The sequence below is a fragment of the Oncorhynchus clarkii genome, chromosome 20 (genome assembly GCF_045791955.1).
Source record: "Oncorhynchus clarkii lewisi isolate Uvic-CL-2024 chromosome 20, UVic_Ocla_1.0, whole genome shotgun sequence".
Classification (NCBI taxonomy): Eukaryota; Metazoa; Chordata; class Actinopteri; order Salmoniformes; family Salmonidae; genus Oncorhynchus; species Oncorhynchus clarkii.
In genome coordinates this window covers 16,301,038-16,321,559 of record NC_092166.1, presented here as the reverse complement: position 1 = coordinate 16,321,559, position 20,522 = coordinate 16,301,038, and the positions used below count along the sequence as shown (strand labels likewise).

General features: G+C 43.2%; 2 protein-coding genes across 4 annotated transcripts; both read right to left on the bottom strand.

Annotated features, from left to right (window-relative positions):
• Positions 1–1,119: 1,119 nt before the first annotated feature.
• Positions 1,120–11,367, bottom strand: LOC139376011 (UBX domain-containing protein 7-like). Of its 2 annotated transcripts, none has more exons than XM_071118053.1 (11): positions 11,260–11,367; positions 10,107–10,263; positions 9,864–9,931; positions 9,646–9,711; positions 9,250–9,362; positions 8,903–9,049; positions 4,582–4,672; positions 4,357–4,490; positions 3,627–4,164; positions 3,418–3,497; positions 1,120–2,016 (listed from the first exon to the last, which is right to left on the bottom strand). In XM_071118053.1, exons 1-11 carry the CDS (start codon positions 11,327–11,329, stop codon positions 1,855–1,857), a joined length of 1,626 nt encoding a protein of 541 aa, XP_070974154.1. In that variant the 5' UTR covers positions 11,330–11,367; the 3' UTR covers positions 1,120–1,854. The 2 variants fall into 2 exon arrangements, with proteins under 2 accessions (XP_070974154.1, XP_070974155.1); XM_071118054.1 differs by lacking the exon at positions 11,260–11,367 and adding an exon at positions 10,747–10,892.
• Positions 11,368–13,354: 1,987 nt separating this feature from the next.
• Positions 13,355–18,779, bottom strand: LOC139376010 (protein phosphatase 1 regulatory subunit 7-like). Of its 2 annotated transcripts, none has more exons than XM_071118052.1 (10): positions 18,703–18,762; positions 17,924–18,070; positions 17,684–17,739; positions 17,378–17,443; positions 17,100–17,230; positions 16,743–16,905; positions 16,433–16,549; positions 16,024–16,128; positions 15,662–15,748; positions 13,355–15,278 (listed from the first exon to the last, which is right to left on the bottom strand). In XM_071118052.1, exons 3-10 carry the CDS (start codon positions 17,714–17,716, stop codon positions 15,102–15,104), a joined length of 879 nt encoding a protein of 292 aa, XP_070974153.1. In that variant the 5' UTR covers positions 17,717–17,739; positions 17,924–18,070; positions 18,703–18,762; the 3' UTR covers positions 13,355–15,101. The 2 variants fall into 2 exon arrangements, with proteins under 2 accessions (XP_070974153.1, XP_070974152.1); XM_071118051.1 differs by having other exon boundaries at positions 13,887–15,278; positions 17,924–18,019; positions 18,703–18,779.
• Positions 18,780–20,522: the final 1,743 nt, after the last annotated feature.

Here is a 20,522-nt window from a genome sequence, read left to right as displayed (position 1 = left end):
TGATCTCCAGCCTTGTCCTCGTCAACACTCACACCTGTGTTAACGAGAGAATCACTGACATGATGTCAGCTGGTCCTTTTGTGGTAAGGCTGAAATGCAGTGGAAATGTTTTTTTGGGGATTCCGATCCTTTGCATGGCAAAGAGGGACTTTGCAATTAATTGCAATTCATCTGATCACTCTTCATAACATTCTGGAGTATATGCAAATTGCCATCACACAAACTGAGGAAGCAGACTGTGAAAATTAATATTTGTGTCATTCAAAACTTTTTGCCACGACTGTACATAACTGAAATGGGGACTTTGACTTCCCAGAATGATTAAAGGGATACTGTGAGATTCTGGTAATGAAGTCATTTTTCAACTTACCCAGAGTCAGATGAGCTTGTGGATAACATTTTTATTCTGCGAGCAGTATGAAGTTAGTTAATAGGTAGTTTCGTGAAGCAATGCTAACTAGCATTAGAGCAATGACTGGAAGTCTACAAGTACAGTATAAATGGTATCTACGAGTTCATCTGACTCCAGGTAAGTAAAAAAATGCAACTTAATTGCCAAAATCTTGCAGTATCCCTTTAACCTGACCTGACATTTGAATTAGATTTGGATAAAATTCAATGTACTGGGTTCTAGGAATCTAGAAATCGCCATACAAATACTCCAAAATGTATTCAAGACAGTTGTATGCAACAAGACCCCATGTTAAACTTCTCACTCAGACCAGAACTCCACAGCTTGACAGCTCTCCCACGGTTATGATTATTAGCTCACAGCTAAGTTGATGAAACCCTGTGACAGACATATCCAGTCTGTGGGTAAAGGTTTAAAGCAGATTAGTAATATTGGACATGGCCCCAATCAGAATCTACTTGTTACCTCTCCCTCATATCTGACTAGACAAGATAGATATTAGTTATAGTTGGGCTAGTAAGAGTGATAACACCAAACGGCACCACCCATTGCTTACACTGACCCAGATCGTTCGGTACATTGGGGCGGAGGTATCAAGAAATGATCATCATCACCAACACTATACTTTTGAGGTTGTGGTCACAACTTAGACAGATTGCAGATAGACAAATACATGGTAGAAATGGAATAGAGCAAACAAGTTTCCCTTTGTTTTTATGATTATATTTCAGCATCTTTTCTTGGAAATGGGGTAGAAAAAAAAGAGGTGTGTGTATATATATATATATATATATACCGACTAAGACTAAATGTCAATCGCTACACCACTCCTGTAGTGCAGGTTGACAGTTGAGGAACCCCCCCCCCCCAAAAAAAAATTATCCCTTGAACGACCCTCTCCATCAATTCCTGTATTCAAAGTCCCCTCCTCACCCAATCAACACGTAGAAGAGCAAATTTGGGACCAATCAGAGTTCAAGTCGCTCCTTTACCTGGCTGTAGGTGTTCATGAATCAAAAAATAAGTATTAACTTCAAAAAAATATCTGACATTTGACATCCTTTATGGATAATAGTCTGTAAAGTTTTCCTGAGCCAACTCTGATGCCAGCTCTGATCATTATTAAGGGGCCTCAGCTTATTTGTAACAGTATCATTAAGGTGTTCTACTCCGATTGGTTTATTACCTCAGAATAAAACTAAAATCAGAATAGAATCCATTCGGTAATTGACGATGAACAACAATGCCTACTAAAAAGAGTACACAGGCCAGTCACTTCCTCCCAGTGGAATGATGGGTAATGAAGTTCATCCACAGTTCGTTGTCCCCAAATAGGGGCATGGTCTAATTCCAAAATAAAAAAAGCCCAGGAGTAGCGGCCTGTAACGTCCTCCCGGGTCACTGGTGAAATGGGCGTGGTCTGAAGATAGAAAATGCATGGCTTAGTTCCTTTCCTGCACAAATACAGTCTCCTGTGGACAAAGCCCTGCCTCCTGCAGTGTGACGTCATAGTCCAAGTGGGCCAGCTTCCGTCGGGGGAAGTTGGTGACGAGCTCGAAGCGTTCGTTGGGGTAGCCCTTCGACTGGACATGTCTAACCAGAGCCTGGAGGGGGGTGGAGGACACAGTTGAAGGTAGGTAACGCTTTACTAAATAATGCTTTATAACTGCTTTATAAAGAGTTATATGCACGTATGAGCCTTTATAAATGTCTTATAATATCTTAATGTACACTACATGACCAAAAGTATGTGGACACCTGCTCATCAAACATCTCATTCCAAAATCATGGCCATTAATATGGAGTTGGTCCCCCCTTTGCTGCTATAACAGCCTCCACTCTTCTGGGATGACTTTCCACTAAATGTTAGAACATTGCTGCGGGGACTTGCTTCCATTCAGCCACGAGTATTAGTGAGGTTGGGCACTGATGTTGGGCGATTAGGCCTGGCTCACAGTCGGTGTTCCAATTCATCACTAAGGTGTTCGATGGGGTTAAGGTCAGGGCTCTGTGCAGGCCAGTCAAGTTCTTCCACACCGATCTCGACAAACCATTTCTGTATGGACCTCGTTTTGTGCACGGGGGCATTGTCATGCTGAAACAGGAAAGGGCCTTCTCCAAACTGTTGCCAGACAGTTGGAAGCACTGAATTGTCTAGAATGTCATTGTATGCTGTCGAGTTAAGATTTCCATTCACTGGAACTAAGCGGCCTATCCCAAACCATGAAAAACAGCCCCAGAACATTATTTAGTCCGTCAGACAGCCAGATGGTGAAGCGTGATTCATCACTCCAGTGAACATGTTTCTACTGCTCCAGAGTCCAATGGTGGCAAGCTTTACACCACTCCAGCAGACGCTTGGCATTGCGCATGGTGATTTTAGGCTTGTGTGCGGCTGCTCGACCATGGACACCCATTTCATTAAGCTCCCGACAAACAGTTATTGTGCTGACGTTGCTTCCAGAGGCAGTTTGGAACTCAGTAGTGAGTGCTGCAACCGAGGACAGCTCACAACCCGTTCTGTGAGCTTGTGTGGCCTCCCATTTTGCAGCTGAGCCATTGTTGCTCCTAGACGTTTACCCTTCACAATAACAGCACTTATAGTTGACACCGCAGCTCTAGCAGGGCAGATATTTGACAAACTGACTTGTTGGAAAGATGGCATCCTATGATGATGCCACATTGAATGTCACTGAGCTCTTCAGTAAGGTCATTCTACTGCTAATATTTGGCAATGGAGATTGCATGGCTGTGTGCTCAATTTTATACACCTGTGAACAACGGGTTTGGCTGAAACAGCTGAATCCACAAATTTTAAGGGGTGGGTGTCCACCTACTTTTTTATATATAGTGTACCGGGGTTTGGGATCAGCTGCATTTCCACTCAGTCAAATCAGGTGATGAAATGAACATCAATTCTTGAACTGAAAATTGACCAGGATTTAGATTTTTTTTCTTCATTAATTGAATTTAACACAAGGTCTAGCACAAGAGTACATTCTCACCATAAGCTTGGCCTTGGACGACAGGGCGATCTGCTCTCTCTGTCCGTCTGGATAGCGCAGCATCAGTCTGGCCTTGGGACCTGAACACACAATACAGAAAGAGTGCAGTCAGAGTAGGGACGGATGAAGACGTAAATCGTAGATACGCACACACAATCTAGACACTTGAACATGATGCAAAGACACACACACAGGCATCATTTTAGTACCATTGTCATCAAGGCAGTCGAGGTCGGAGGTTTCCGTCTTAACAGATTTGGAGCTTTGGCCTGTTGCGGTGCGATGGTTCTCCCCAGAACGATGCTCTGAGTCTGGGTCGGCCTGGGAGCGGGCCGGCGCAGCCGCCAGAGGCTCCAGGTGGTTCTTTTTGCTCTCCTCTTTCCTGTGGCTGTTCTCGTTGTGGGGGGACTTCCTGTGACGGGCAGGTGGGCTGTCCGGCTGTGGCGGGGGCTGGGGGGCTACAGCTGCAGATGTGGGAGGGGCTGGTCCAGGAGGGGTGTCTCCGCCTGTGGAGCAGGAGCTGCCCTCCTGTGGTTCTGTTGTCTCGTTATCCGAGCCGTCAACAGAGATGAGGCCCTCGCTGTCGGAGAAGGGCTCCTCGTCTGAGTCTCCGTCCGAGTCTACCTCTACAGAGTGGGGGGAGTCGGGGAGGTCGGGGGCGGAGGACGACTCATAGTGGGTCTCCTGGAGAGAGGCTTTGATGGCTGCCTCCAACTGGCTGTCCTCACTGGCGTCGATCAGACTTTCCTGGGATAAAACAGACCGAGAAGACAGACATAGAGAAAGAGAACACATCAAACAGAGGTGTGAGATAGACGGAAGTGATGGAGAGAGAGTGAACAGAGTGAGAGAATAAAGTGATAATGTGACTGGAATGAGCAATATGGACAGTATTTAATAAGAGAGGGAGAGAAAAATAAAGAGTGAGCAGAGACTCACGGAGCGGGCCCGTTTGGCCGGGGGCGGGTGGCTGGACGCCGGGCCGTCTAGCTGGCCGTGTTCCGTCAAGAAGCCCGTCACCTGTTCCAGAAATGACGCAACGTCCAACTGGTTCCACTCCACCATCTTCTGACCTGCAGAGCGGTCAAACACGAGCATCGTCAGTCATGCCTTTTTAATATTAGTAACTGTTTAAACACTCAAGAGACTCAGAGCAGGCCTCACCAGTCCGGGGATCCAAAATGGAGATATAGGGAAACTTATTGAGCTTGTAGAACTGGATATACCTCTGGCCCTCTTCACTGTCATGGTACACCTGTCAATACACACATGCACACGAACACATAAAATGCAGACACACAGCAGGCTAGCTCCCCTCAACACGCCTCTACGGCCCACAGTGCATACGTGCGTGCGTGAGCGCGTGTGTGGATGTGACAGCTTGTGTATGCATGGGAGTTATGAAGGAGAAAAACAAAAAGTTACAGGAGATAGTTTTTTATCCAATCGGCAAACAGATTTTTATGTGAATACTCTACAACTGCATAAAGAACTGCATTTTCCCACCAGTGGTGTTTCTACCTAACTGACATGTTGCAGATAAAAATCAGTGCGTGTTGACGTAGTGCACACAAAATGTACTTTTTCGCTTAAGTTTTTATGTACTAAGTTCAATGTGTTTCCATCGCATTTTCAACTCAACCGATGTTGCATTGTTGCATTAAATAGCAAATGTGCCTACTCTGGTCTTTGCACCTACGCTTGAGCCAACATCTGGCAGTTCGCAGTGTGGGTAGGCAGTACGCAGTGTGGGTAGGCAGTACGCAGTGTGGGTAGGCAGTATACAATGCATTCGGAAAGTATTCAGACCGCTTGACTTTAACCCCATTTTGTTACATTTTATCAATTTAAGAAAGGGTGTAGTGTATGTTTTTCCTCATCAATCTACACACAATACCCCATAATGACAAAGCGAAAACAGGTTTAGAATTTCTTGCAAATGTATTAAAATAAAAAACAGAAATACCTTTTTTACACACATATATACATACATATACATATGTATATACATACATATATGTATACATACATACATATATGTATACATACATACATGTATATACATACATACATACATACATACATACATACATATATATATATATATACATATATATATATTAGTATTCAGACTCTTTGCGAGACTTGAAATTGAGCTCAGCTGCATCCTGTTTCCATTAATCATCCTTGAGATGTTTTCACAACTTGGAGTCAACTGATTTAACTAATTGGACATGATTTGGAAAGGCACACACCTGTCTATATAAAGATCTCACAGTTAACAGTGCATGTCAGAGAAAAAACCAAGCCATGAAATCAAAGGAATTGTCCGTAGAGCTCCGAGACAGGATTGTGTTGAGGCAAAGATTTGGGGAAGAGTACAAAAACATTTCTGCAGCATTGAAGGTCCCCAAGAACACAGTGACCTCCATCATTCTTAAATGGAAGAAGTTTGGAACCACCCAGACTCTTCCTAGAGCTGTCCGCCCGGCCAAATTAAGCAATCGGGGGAGAAGGGCCTTCATCAGGGAGGTGACCAAGAACCTGATGGTCACTCTGACAGCGCTCCAGAGTTCCTCAGTGGAGATGGGAGAACCTTCCAGAAGGAACACCATCTCTGCAGCAATTCACCAATCAGGCCTTTATGGTAGAGTGGCCAGACGGAAGCATCTCCTCAGAAAAAAGGCACGACAGCCCGCTTAAGGACTCTGACCATGAGAAATAAGATTCTCTGGTCTGATGAAACTAAGATTAAAATCTTTGTCCTGAATGCCAAGCGTCACGTCGGGAGGAAACCTAGCACCATCCCTATGGTGAAGCATGGTGGTGGCAGCATCTTGCTGTGGGGATGTTTTTCAGCGGCAGAGACTAGTCAGGATCGAGGCAAAGATCAACGGAGCAAAGTACAGAGAGATCCTTGATGAAAACCTGCTACAGAGCACTCAGGACTTCAGACTAGGCCGAATGTTCACTTTCCAACAGGATAACGACCCTAAGCACACAGCCAAGACAACGCAGGAGTGGCTTTGGGACAAGTCTCTGAATGTCCTTGAGCTGCCCAGCCAGAGCCCGAACTTTAAACCTGTTCAAAATTCTCTGGAAAGACTTAAAAATAGTTGTGCAAGGTCGCTTCCCATCCAACCTGACAGAGTTTGAGAGGATCTGCAGAGAAGAGTGGGAGAAACCCCCCAAGTACAGGTTTGGCTAGCTTGTCGTGTCATACCCAAGACGACTCGAGGCTGTAATCGCTGCCAAAGGTACTTCAACAAAGTACTGAGTAAAGGCTCAGAATACTAATGTAAATGTGATATTTCAGATTTTATACATTTGCAAAAAAAATATATATATATAAATATATATATATATATAAATAAATTATATATATATATATATATATATATATATATATATATATATATATATATATATATATATATATACACACACTGTTTTTGCTTTGTCATTATGGGGTAGTGTGTGTAAATTAATGAGGGGGAAAAAAACAATTTAATACATTTTAGAGTAAGGCTGTAACGTAACAAAATGTGGAAAAAGTCAAAGGGTCTGAATACTTTCAGAATGCACTGTATACAGCTCATCCACACTGTATACAGCTCATCCACACTGCGTACAGCTCATCCACACTGCGTACTGCCCATCCACATTGCGTACTGCCCATCCACATTGCGTACTGCCCATCCACATTGCGTACAGCCCATCCACATTGCGTACAGCCCATCCACATTGCGTACAGCCCATCCACACTGCGTACAGCCCATCCACACTGCGTACTGCCCATCCACACTGCGTACTGCCCATCCACACTGCGTACTGCCCATCCACACTGCGTACTGCCCATCCACACTGCGTACTGCCCATCCACACTGCGTACTGCCCATCCACACTGCGTACTGCCCATCCACACTGCGTACTGCCCATCCACACTGCGTACTGCCCATCAACACCTCGTACAGCCCATCCACACTGCGTACTGCCCATCCACACTGCGTACTGCCCATCCACACTGCGTACTGCCCATCCACACTGCGTACTGCCTGCTGTTGGCTAAAGCGTAGGTGCTAAGACCAGAGTAGGCACATTTGCTATTTAATGCAACTATTTTTGTGGACTTCACTCGCATAAAACTGTGGATGGAAACTTGGTTATTAACTTTTTCTGAATGGTAAGGCGACATTTCAAATCAATCCATGATTGTGCACCCCAATATATATCAATTTTTATTAGTCATATTGGCCGAATACAACAGACCTTACATTGAAATGCTTACTTACGAGCCCATAACCAAAAATGCAGTTAAAAAAAAATATGAATAAGAAATAAAAGTAACAAATAATTAAAGAGCAGCAGTAAAATAACAATAGGGAGACTATATACAGGGGGATACCGGTGCAGAGTCAATGTGCGGGGGCACCGGTTAGTTGAGGTAATATGTACATGTAGGTAGAGTTATTAAAGTGACTATGCATAGATCATAACAACAGAGAGTAGCAGCGGTGTAAAAGGGGGGGGGGCAATGCAAATAGTCTGGGTAGCCATTTGATTAGCTGTTCAGGAGTCTTATGGCTTTAGGGTAGAAGCTGTTTAGAAGCCTCTTTGACCTAGACTTGGTGCTCCAGTACCGCTTGCAGTGCGGTAGCAGAAAGAACAGTCTATGACTAGCGTGGCTGGAGTCTTTGACCATTTTTAAGGCCTTCCTCTGACACCGCCTGGTGTAGAGGTCCTGGATGGCAGGAAGCTTGGCCCCAGTGATGTACTGGGCCATTTGCACTACCCTCTGTGGTGCCTTGCGGTCGGAGGCCGAGCAGTTGCCATACCAGGCAGTGATGCAACCAGTCAGGCTCTCGATGGTGCAGCTGTAGAACTTTTTGAGGATCTGAGGACCCATGACAAATCTTTTCAGTCTCCTGAGGGGGAATAGGTTTTGTCGTGCCCTCTTCATGACTGTCTTGGTGTGCTTGGACCATGTTAGTTTGTTGGTGATGTGGACACCAACGAACTTGAAGCTCTCAACCTCCTCCACTACAGACATGCTTTTAAGTTATGTATCCAGTAGGTCCTTCAGGTCCTCTGGCACTGGCCTTTTAACTATCCCAAAGCCTATGACCAAGAGGCATGGAGAGACAGCCTTTAGTTACTATGCCCCCTCTGGAATAGCCTGCCAGAGATCCTGAGGTGGGCCGAAACTGTAGACATATTTAAAAGGGATCTTAAAAACACATTTTTTGCTTTGCTTTTCCTTAGGGTCCTTTTTTAGTCTTTCAGTTTCAAATTGTTATTCTTTTGTTTTTGTTTCCCTCTTATGTTTCTTGTGTAGTAAATATTTCCGTTTTTATTTACATTGTTTATTCGTTTTTTCCTGTCAAGTGCATTGTGTTGCATTCATATCTGAAATGTGCTATATAAAGCTTGACTTGATTTGATGTGCGAATGCACGTTCATCTCCGTCTGTGTGCACACTGCATACCTGCCAGAATATGAAGTGCTCCCTGATGATGGTCCGGACCGCATCGTTGCTCCACACGTCTCTGTTGAGACACTGGCAGGCAAAGTCCTGCACATTCTGGATGTTGATCATCAGCCACTTGTTCTCCAGCTGACCACAGTCCTTCGCCTAAAGAGAGAAAGGAGCCGGATAGGTATGAGCAATTTGGTAATAGCTCCACTATGCCCTCTGGCAAGCTCGGTTGAATTGTTGCCGTACTGCTTAGAAACCCATCCAATCCTTTCAGCTAAGGGTGGTTTGGATGAGGGTCGACTGACAGTCCTCCAGGTCTAGGGAGCTTGGGTGTCCAGGGGGAGGGGGCTCCTCACCGTCTCAAAGCTGCCTTTGTGCATGAGCTCAACGGGGGGCCGGAACAGGTCCGCCAGGGTGCTGAGCTTCTTGTCCACCGCGCTGCCGTTCCTCAGCTCCTGCTCCTGGCGGACTGAGAGAGGGCAGAGAAGCCGTTAGCGTATACATTAATAGTGACACATTTCTTGTTGTTTTGGCTCTGTACTCCAGCCCTTTGGATTTGAAATCATACAATGACTTTTAGAGCTCACTGTAAAAGAAAACCTGACCATGATCACAACACCAGTACGGCTTTAAGTAGTGCTATGCCTGATGCCTGAAGGCTGGGTGGCACAATTCAGGAAAATGGATTTAGCACACAAACCCCCATTCTATGCAAACACACACACCTACACAAAGACCGCTAAGCTACTTACTTGTTTCTGTTTGGAAGTCCCTAAAACCGTCAAATATGGACCGGGCAGGTCTTCGTCGCTTTGGTGCTGCGAGAGTTATGGATGCAGAGAGAGTGACAGACAGTTAGATGGACTGAGACGGCTACAGGGGGAAACAGAGAGGGAGCGCCATTGAGATCCATTAGGATCAAGTTGTATTCAGGTAAGCTAAATGAAGGGGTGGCACTTCAGTACTGTACCTCCAAACATAGGCTCTGGCTCTACCAGTATGTCCTGCTTCTGAGGGATGGGTGCCCGCACTTGGTCACTACAAAAACAGACAATATTAAACTTAAACTCCAGGAGAGCAGACCTTTCATTTTCTTTTTAACATGCTTTGAATTAAAAACAGCAGGGACAGTATTGGCTCTCAAAGTATGGGTTTGTTTCAACACAGGCTCCATATCAGGACTCTGCAGTGATGGAGCAGGCCACTGACTCACTCTGCGGGGGGAGCTCTGCTGCTGGAGGCCCCTGCTGAACTGGAGCTGGTGCTGGGCTCCTCTGCGATCCCCCCTCCATCCAGGAACATGGTCACTGCCATTTCTAGATTGTTGTTGCATGCTTCTAGCATATGCTTCCCCACACTCTCTGTGGCACCTGGGAGAGTGTAGTAGCATGCATGGACACGGACACACACACACACACCGAAATATCAAATGTGGATGTTAAAAAAGTTAACTGATTTAAATCTAAAATATATTTTGATGGATTTATTAAATTTGTTGGTTGACTTAATGCCTATTATGAAATATTTTCCGAGCTCTGAACCCCAAGGATCACAAGACGGTTATGCGCATGCGTTGTTCTTGTTTGAGAAACGCACTGGCAGAACAGAATAATGCCTGGTACTTTCACTATGTGAACGGTTCATCTCCGTGCATGGTAATCAAGAACTGCGTAAAATGATGTGCAATTTACATGCAATCTAAACTTTCATGCATCTTTAGATGGTTAGACTTTATCATGTTCGTTTCACTTTTGAAGTATACTCGACAGAGAACATGGATACTATCACAAAAAATGGAATGTATTTGGCCAAATTGCCATCTGTATCGACATAATATAGAATAATTGAATTACCATCTCAGCCATGCAAACTTTGTGTAACTTTAGCAGAGAGAGGCTGGTCCGGTGCTTCTTGAACATGACAGGCGGGAGATGTTCCAGCCACCATTGCGTTATAAGGCGGAACCTAGGCTAGGTTAGCGCGACTAGATAGACGTTATACCCAACGCCCATTCCACTAAAACGAGACAACATGGCTAACGTTAGCTATTGCACCTCCAGAGTCTTACTTTTGTGGAAACTCTAGAAAGCATTTTTTTTTTTTGCGTCAGGCATCATCCCAAAACAATCCTAGTCTTTCCTGTGGATCATTTTTGTTAAGTTAGATGCTCCAGTCTGGTGATCACACACACACTTGACGGTCGTGTGCTCCAGTTCGTTTTTTCCTTGATGACAGGGGGCAGTAAGCACTGATGCCCCGTCAGTTTCCTGCGCAGCTTTCTGTGATGCTTGGGCGACATGACCATTTTTGGAACATAACTCATTAACAATGAACATTGCAAGAATTAAAGGAAAATTTAATTGTACCTGTAATCGCTGTGAACTGTTGTATTAACCCATTCACCGCCGGAGCTGATCCATCCCCGAGCGCCGCCATTTTACCGCGACCAACAACAACACAAATGATGCACGTACGTACTGCCGTTCTGTACTCGCGAGCTTTGTCTAGCTGCCGGTGTCACACAAAGACTCGTGTTCGATTGTGGGTAATGTATTTCATTGCCCTGTGTCTGGTTTGACTACATTGGCTGTATAGTAGGCCCATACAGTATTTTTTATGTATTTATTTCACCTTTATTTAACCAGGTAGGCAAGTTGAGAACAAGTTCTCATTTACAATTGCGACCTGGCCAAGATAAAGCAAAAGCAGTTCGACACATACAACGACAGAGAGTTACACATGGAGTAAAACAAACATACAGTCAATAATACAGTAGAAAAATAAGTCTATATACAATGTGAGCAAACGAGGTGAGATAAGGGAGGTAAACACATCACTCTGGTGTCATATTTTGAATTTGGTGTATTAAACACAAAAACTGTTTCAAATGAGAATTAGGCAGGTCTGATGCAAAAAGAACAAAAGAAAAAGAAATGAAGGAAATTATTTTATTTTTGCAAAAAAAATAGTGTAGTTCCAGAAGTTAGCTACACCAGTGGAAGCGGCTGAGTGGCTCATAAATGGCTGGAACGGAGCAAATGGAATGGAATCAAACAAATGGAAACAATGTTTGATACCATTCCACCAATTCCGCTCCAGACATTACCATGAGCCCGTCCACCCCAATTAAGGTGCCACCAACCTCCTGTGCGCTTCATGGCTGAAAAGTGATGATTATTATTATTGAAAACACTACCAATATTCACATTTAAACTACTGCAACATGTAGTTAAATTACCAGTTGAACTACAAGGGTATCCTTTTAAGTGAAACATGTTTTCTCCTGTCGTTACAGTACTGACACTAGTACAGTAGTTATAGTCAATACATGTAATCTAATTTATACAGTGCATGCATAAGGCTGTGTTTACACAGGCAGCCCAATTCTGATCTTTTTCCCCCATTAATTGATCTTTTGACCAATCAAATAAGATCTTTACTTATTAGATATTTTTTAGAGCTGACCTGATTGGTCAAAATTATTTTCCTAACTGTGTAAACACAGCCATAGTGGTCCTGGGGCAGCAGGGTAGCCTAGTGGTTAGAGCGTTGGACTAGTAACCCCGAGCTGACAAGGTACAAATCTGTCGTTCTGCCCCTGAACAGGCAGTTAACTTACTGTTCCTAGGCTGTCATTGAAAATAAGAATTTGTTCTTAACTGACTTGCCTAGTTAAATAAAGGTTAAAAAAATAAAACATGTCAGTTTAGTGGTGTAAGCATTTGTGGGAAAACAATCTAATTTGAAGTAACTTTATTTAGTTTTTTATAATACATTCAGTTCAAAAACAGTAAACCGAGCACTTTGTCAAACATAACGAAAAGCGAGCAAAAAAAAATGTGAGTTGTGTGGCATTGTTCTCTGAACCCGTCGTGGGGCAGAAATCCATTGTATAGAACTGTCAACTTGTCTAGCAAAGGGAGGAGTCAATAGTTGAAATAATATACATTGCATTTCCATCTGTAACATTCTAAATGTTGCACCCTCTTGAATAAGCCCAAGTTGTATAGGTAACATTTCACTCAAGAGATAATAGAAGTTGTCCCTAACCACTGATACAGGGTCATTCCACTACTGGTTTAGGTTCAAATTTGATTTTGGGTACAGAAAGTTTCTGATCCTAGATCTGAGGTTAGGGGTAACTTCTGCGTCTGTTGGTGTACTGCATGGACATACGGATCCTGAGCAATCTGGTAAATAAAAGTTTACAAACACACTCATTCCTTTCCACATACCACACAGACATTCACTCAGAGCCCACTGATCCAATTCAATAGGTAATTTGAGCCCATTTCTGTTCACGAACACTGTTCACTTCTGTCCCAAGTTTCCCTTGAAGTGTACCAGTAAGTGCAAACTATAGGTGACTCCATAAATGTATATGCATGGGCTTTTCACTTTGATGGAAATATGATTACAGACTGTCATATTTTCCTTTACATAATCTGAATGTCACCACCATTGAATGTTTTTTTTTTTTTTTACAGCAATAAGATTTACTTATGGACCAATACACTGAACAAAAATGGAAACGCAGCATGTCAAGTGTTGGTCTCTCATGAAATTTTCCATAACCACAAAAAGCGTATTTCTCTCAAATTGTGCACAAATTTGTTTACATCTGTTAGTGAGCATTTCTCCTTTGACAAGATAATCCACATGTCACCCGTTGAGCATGTTTGGGATGCTCTGGATTGACGTGTAAAACAGTGTGTTCCAGTTCCCGCCAATATCCAGAAACTTCTCACAGCCATTGAAGAGGAGTGGGACAACATTCCACAATCAGCCTGATCAACTCTATGCGAAGGAGACGTCGCACTGCATGAGGCAAATGGTCACACCAGATACTGACTGGTTTTCTGATCCACGCCCCTAAATTTTCTCTTAGGTATCTGTGACCAACAGATGCATATCTGTATACCCATAAATTAGGATGTAATTCATTTATTTCAATTGACTGATTTCCTTATATGAACTGTAACGCAGTAAAATATTTGAAATAGTTTATTTTCCAGTATAGCTCAGACTGCAGATTCATTTGAATTAGGACATTGTAAATAATCAAACTTGGTCTTTGAACCATTCAAAACAAATCCATTTAAGAAACTAAATAAAAACAAATGAATCAATGAAAACAGTTGTGAACAAATCTTACAGCAAAAATCCCACTCTTCACATGTGGTTATACTCTCTGGTAATTGGGTCATGTTCATCAGGCAAGAAACACAAAACAGAATGAAACATCTGCTCTTGTCCAATAATAACTTTTCCCCATTTTGCCCCATTGCAAAATGCTCTGCTACATTTTTCCCCAATGCACAAACCCCTGGTTTGTTTCTTGGTGCTGCCATGATTTGGCATTCAGAACAGCACATTTGCTTTATTGTCCCGAATTGAACTAGTTTCAGAGTATGCTTCTTTATGACAGGGTGTGAATTAAGTTCAAACCTTCACGTTGAACAACAGATACAGCGTCTGTTTAACGTAGCTACAATTTGAGGGAAACTTAGTGTTATGGTGAGCTAAATATCCCCATGGCAACCACACCAAGTATCATACACACCAATACACCCTGTATTAGCACCACTAAAGGCAGCAGCTACCATTGTCACATTTATATATATATATATTTTATTCTTTAAAATAAGACTGTCTGGTGGGTTTAGAACTTCCTGAAGGAAATGTGATGAACACTTAAATAGACCATCAGCAATACAGCCAGCCCACCTTCTTGCCAGGTACAGTGCAATTTCAATAACAAAAGGAGAAAGACTGACTGCCTTCTCCTTTTAAATCCCTCCAGACAAAAGGACAAGCAGGCAGAGCAATTATTCCCTACTCCACATCCAAAGGGAAAAAAATAGGGGGGGGGGGGGGCAGTCCTTTTGACATCCCTGCAGCTCCCACTCCTCCCAGCCCCTATCCAGTCCAATTCTGACAATAAATTAATATGCATTAACACAATAGCATAGATCAGATGGTGAGTGTAAGTGTGTACATGCGTGTTTTACATGAGACGGTAAGGCAAGTGAAACGTGATGGTCGGAATGTGTGTGCTGAAGTGTATGTGGTATACAAGGACACTCATCTGTATCTGTAGATGTGTGCCTGTGGTGAATGAGTCTGTGTGCAGTAAGCTGAGGTCCATTTTGCAGTTGCAGGGGAAGAACGGTGAGTGGAGGGACACCAAGGTAGGGGTGTGGCCCGGTCAAAAGCGGATGAAGGCGGCGTCGATCTGGCGTACGGTGGGCAGAGCCAGCATAATCTTCCTGCGATATTGGGGGTCCTTCTGCAAAGGGTTCCTTTCCAGGTACACCGTCTCCAGGGCCTTGGAACTCTTCAACTCATCTAGATCTGACCAGTTCTCTAGCTGATTATCATTCATCTGGGAAAGAGTTGACATGTGATTTAAATACATTTTCCAATCAGCAACAGACCTATTCATTCCAACAAGTGACAGTGCTCTATTTATTATAAACTGGGTGGTTCGAGCACCGAATGCTGACAGCCGTGGTATATCAGACCACTTACCATGAAAACATTTTAACTGCTCTGAATTACATTAGTAACTAGTTTATAATAGCAATAAGGCACCTCAGGTGTTTGTGGTATATTGCAAATATACCACGGCTAAGGGCTTTACCCTCGTGCATAAGAACAGACCTCAGCTGTGGTCTATGGCCATATTCCACAATCCCTCAGCACTTAAATGACTCATCCATTATTTAGCTTTCCTATTCACCATGAACCTTAAATCTCTTCTCTTACCCAGAATTCCTGTAGGTCTGTTAGATGGCTGATGTTTTCAATTTTCTTTACCCGGTTGGCTGCGATGTCGAGAGTTGTGAGCTTTTTCTGTATGTGGCCAAACAGCATCAAAATTGACACTTTGATTTCTGAAACAATTCTTGGCATTGAACTAGCATGCAAACACTGACTCAACATGGACTTAGCAATAACTACAGCACATGTATTCACCAATGACTACATGCATTGGCTGTGTGTGGAACATTTTACCACATCGGTTTATTGGGCTTCCATAAACATTGCATTCCTGGGGTAATTTCATTAGTCGCCATGGCAATGTGCATGGCCCTACAGTCATGTGGTTGCCGTTGACACCGACTCACATTGTTCTCCAGGCCCTCAATGACCTCGATGCCGTTGTGACTCAGGTAGAGTTCCTTCAGGTTGACCAGACCCTGCAGACCCTCCATCTTGGTGATGCGGTTACTCTGGAGAGAAAGGAACACAACATATCCTCAGAGACCAAAAGCCACATATCTCTCATTGTATCATCATGATTAGATGGGTTTCTACAGTTCAGGGCAACTAAACAGCACAAATAGTTGGGTCACTAAAGCAAGAAAATGTGCATTTAACATTTCTGCAGTGTTTTCAAACATTAATACATTACAGGAAGCAGTGGTGATGATCAATTCAGAAAGTAAACCGAATTACAATTATTCCCAACTGAAAATTGGAATACTTCCAGAATTGACCCAAACCATGGTGTGTGTGTGATATATATACACATACCTGGATGCTGAGGACTGTCAGGTTGTGAAGGCCTTCCAGATGCTGCAGCTGAGTGATCTTATTGGTGCCCAGAAACAGACTCGTCAACGAGGACAGCCCATCCAAGTTCTCTATTAGCTGGAAACAAGGCATGCACACAAGTTAGGTCAAGCAATCATTCCTCACCTCTTTAAAGCAACAATGATTTTCTGGTACAATTGAGACAATACTCAAACAAAATCTATACCAATGCAAAAACATATGTTCTACACATTCCAATTCCATTCCAAGACATCCCAATATATGTGAATATGCAATTGACCAGTCTTACCCGGATGCGGTTGGAGCCCAGCTCCAACATCTCCAGGCCAGTGAGGTGGTCCAGGTTGGCGATGTGGCTGATCTTGTTGTGCAGTAGAAAGAGCTTCTTTAGCCCCGTCAGACGCTCCAGACCCTCCACCTTCCTCAGTAGATTGAAGGACACGTCCAGCTGGCTGGAGAGCAGAGTCAAAACACATTCAAGTTGAATTCAACTGTACAGAAACTGTGTGAAATGGTGCATGAAATAACAGTTGCTTCAGTCAGTGTAAATGGGGAGAGGAATACACTAAAGGGTGATCATTGAGGCAATCTCTAGGTCAGCTGATAGAGAGGGAAACACTGGCGTGTGTGGTCCCGTCAGACTCACTCCAGCTCTTTGAGGGTCTGCAGGTTCTCAAGTTTGCGGATCTGGTTGTCGTAGAGATCAAGTTCCTTCAGCATCACTAACGTCTCCAGGTTTTCAATCGTCTTGATCAGGTTCTGCCTTAGAGAGAGCGTCTGGACACGCACAACATTAAATCTAGTCATACTGTTTGTGCTGACAGTCCATTACTCCACTGTGATAATGTCACCCATGTTTCCAATAAAATAACCATATGATGTTTTTACAATGGGTGAGTGACAGCCAATAGTCAAACTACTGACCTTCGCCTTCCTCAACACCCCCAGTCCCTCAATCTTCCCAATACGACAGTGGACAAGATCAACATCCTGAGAATAAGAGGGGTAGGTATTCAGTAGAGAACTACATTGGAATAGCATTCATAATTCCATGAGGCAAACTTATAGCAACTTATTATCTGTCATGTAGCAGACGGTTTTATTTTTAATTAGAGTTAAGTGCCTTGATCAAGATTTTTAACCTAGTTGGCTCAGGGATTTGAACCAGCAAGCGTTTGGGTACTGGCAGAGCACTTAACCACTATTATAACAGTGATCCCCCTCCCTTACCTCTTCCTCTGGGTCCAGAGTTATGGTATCCATTTCAACAGGAGACTCCTCTTTAACTGTGTACAAAGAGACATGTCAAGGGGTGTCTTAACACAGCATCTAACTAGAGTAAAAGTATGCGCTAGCTACAATAGGACAAAATGTTCTCAAACAGATTAAATCAAAATCTTTCCTTCAGTTTGTGTCTACGAAGCGTGACACTATACTTGTGTGGAACTATAGATTGTGTATTGCCACCACCTGTGGTATGGGGCTGATTGACATCAACCTCCCCATTGATGCTCTTCCTCCTGGTCTCATCATCTCCAGACTCCTCTGACTCGCCCTTCCGGTCCACTGCACATAGAGGACAGATGGGGAGGCACAGCCAGGGTCAATCAGGCAGTCCTTTAAAAATGTAGTTTGGTCATTATACGGAAAACTCAAACGCCCATGTAGCAGACTCAAGTGATCTGCTATGGTATGGGCGTCTGTCTGCAACCTACTGCTACCTGATCAGTCGCATGTTCATCATTAGCAACATATTTATACTATTAGATCTTGTTTAGAGCTTAGAAGATAGCAAGTTTTCCCGACTGCATCTGACATTTTTATTTCAGATTTCGAAGAATCTGAAAAGAGGGTCAAATCTCCACGTTAACTGACTGGACAGAAAGGACCAACCAGCTAGCGTACCTTGACAGACCAATCACCATGAAATGTTCCCACTTAGTTGCTAGGCTAATGTTAACTGGCTACATTAAAACGAGGATGCCATTCAAACAAAATACATTGACATGCTAATGTAGCTACATAGCTGTTTGCTTGCGCACGAAAACAAGACGTTAATGAATGACAACGCTAACAAGCAAGGTAGCTAGCTAACGTTACTACCGAGCTATCTGGCTAACAACATTAGCATGTTCAGGGAGGTAGGAGACAAAGTAGCACACAATGAAATACCCTCGGGCATACATATATCAATTTCATCACTCTCATGATAAAATATTTGAGATGCCGTATTTAAAATGTTCACTCACCTTCCATCTCTTGCGGCTCTCCAACAAACAGAGTAGCCATGTTTGTTTCCTGATAACCCTCCCTTTTTATTGGTAATCTCCTCAGTCAATCAGGAGGCTGCCTTCTAAAGGGGTGCGCCACTGGTCATAATGTACCATTCATCCGCTTTGTGTGTGCGATATTCAAGTTCAAAAAATCATCCCTTCCTCCCGCTCTGTCTCTGTCTCTCTCTATTTCAATTTTAAATTTAAGGGCTTTATTGGCATGGAAAACATATGTTTACATTGCCAAAGCAAGTGAAAGAGATAATAAACTAAAGTTAAATGAACAATAGAAAATGAACAGTAAACATTACACTCAGAAAAGTTCCAAAATAATATTAGGTCTATATACAGTGTTGTAACGATGTGCAAATAGTTAAAGCACAAAAGGGAACATAACTAAACATAAATATGGGTTGTATTTACAATAGTGTTTGTTCTTCACTGGTCACCATTTTCTTGTGGCAACAGGTCACACATATTGAAAATATTGCTGCTGTGATTGCATACTGTGGTATTTCACCCAATATATATGGGAGTTTATCAAAATTGGATTTGTTTTCGAGTTCTTTGTGGGTCTGTGTAATCTGAGGGAAATATGTGTCTCTAATATGGTAATACATTTGGCAGGAGGTTAGGAAGTGCAGCTCCGTTTCCACCTCATTTTGTGGGCAGTGGGCACATAACCTGTCTTCTCTTGAGAGCCAGGTCTGCCTTGAGAGTAGTCTCTCTTAATAGTGAGGCTATACTCATTGAGTCTGTACATAATCAGTCACAGTGGTCAGGTATTCTGCCACTGTGTACTCTCTGTTTAGGGCCAAATAGCATTCTAGTTTGCTCAGTTTTTTTGGTGTTAATTCTTTCCAATGTGTCAAGTAATTATCTTTTTGTTTTCTCATGATTTGGTTGGGTCTAGTTGTGTTGCTGTCCTGGGACTCTGCGGGGTCTATTTGTGTTTGCGAGCAGAGCCCCAGACTCTTCTGCAGGTTCATCTCTCTATAGGTGATGGCTTGTTATGGAAGGTTTGGGCATCACTTCCTTTTAGGTGGTTGTCGTATTTAATAGCTCTTTTTTGGATTTTGATCATTAGTGGGTATCGGCCTAATTCTGCTCTGCGTGCATTATTTGGTGTTTTACGTTGTACACAGAGGATGTTTTTGCCGAATTCTGCATGCAGTCTCATTTTGAATTTTTGGTTGGTGAGCGGACCCCAGACCTCACAACCACAAAGGGCAATGGGTTCTATAACTGATTCAAGTATTTTTAGCCAGATCCTAATTGGTATGTCTAATTTTATGTTCCTTTTGATGGCATAGAAGGCCCATCTTGCCTTGCCTCTCAGATCGTTCACAGCTTTGTGGAAGTTACCTGTGGCGCTGATGTGTAGGCCGAGGTATGTCTAATTGTTGGTGTGCTCTAGGGCAACAGTGTCTAGATGGAATTTGTATTTATTGTCTTGTTATCTGGACCTTTTTTGGACCTTCAGTATTTCTGTCTTGCTGAGATTTACTGTCAGAATCTGTGCAGATTATTTAGATGCTGCTGTAGGCCTTCCGTGGTTGGTGACAGAAGCACCAGATCATCAGCAAACAGTAGACCTTTGACATCAGATTCTAGTAGGGAGAGGCCGGGTGTTGCAGCCTGTTCTAGTACCCTCACCAATCTGTTGATGTATATGTTGAAGAGGGTGGGGCTTAAGCTGCATCCCTGTCTCACCACACAGCCCTGTGGAAAGAAATGTGTGTGTTGTTTGCCATTTTTTCCTGCACACTTGTTGTTTGTGTACATAGATTTCATAA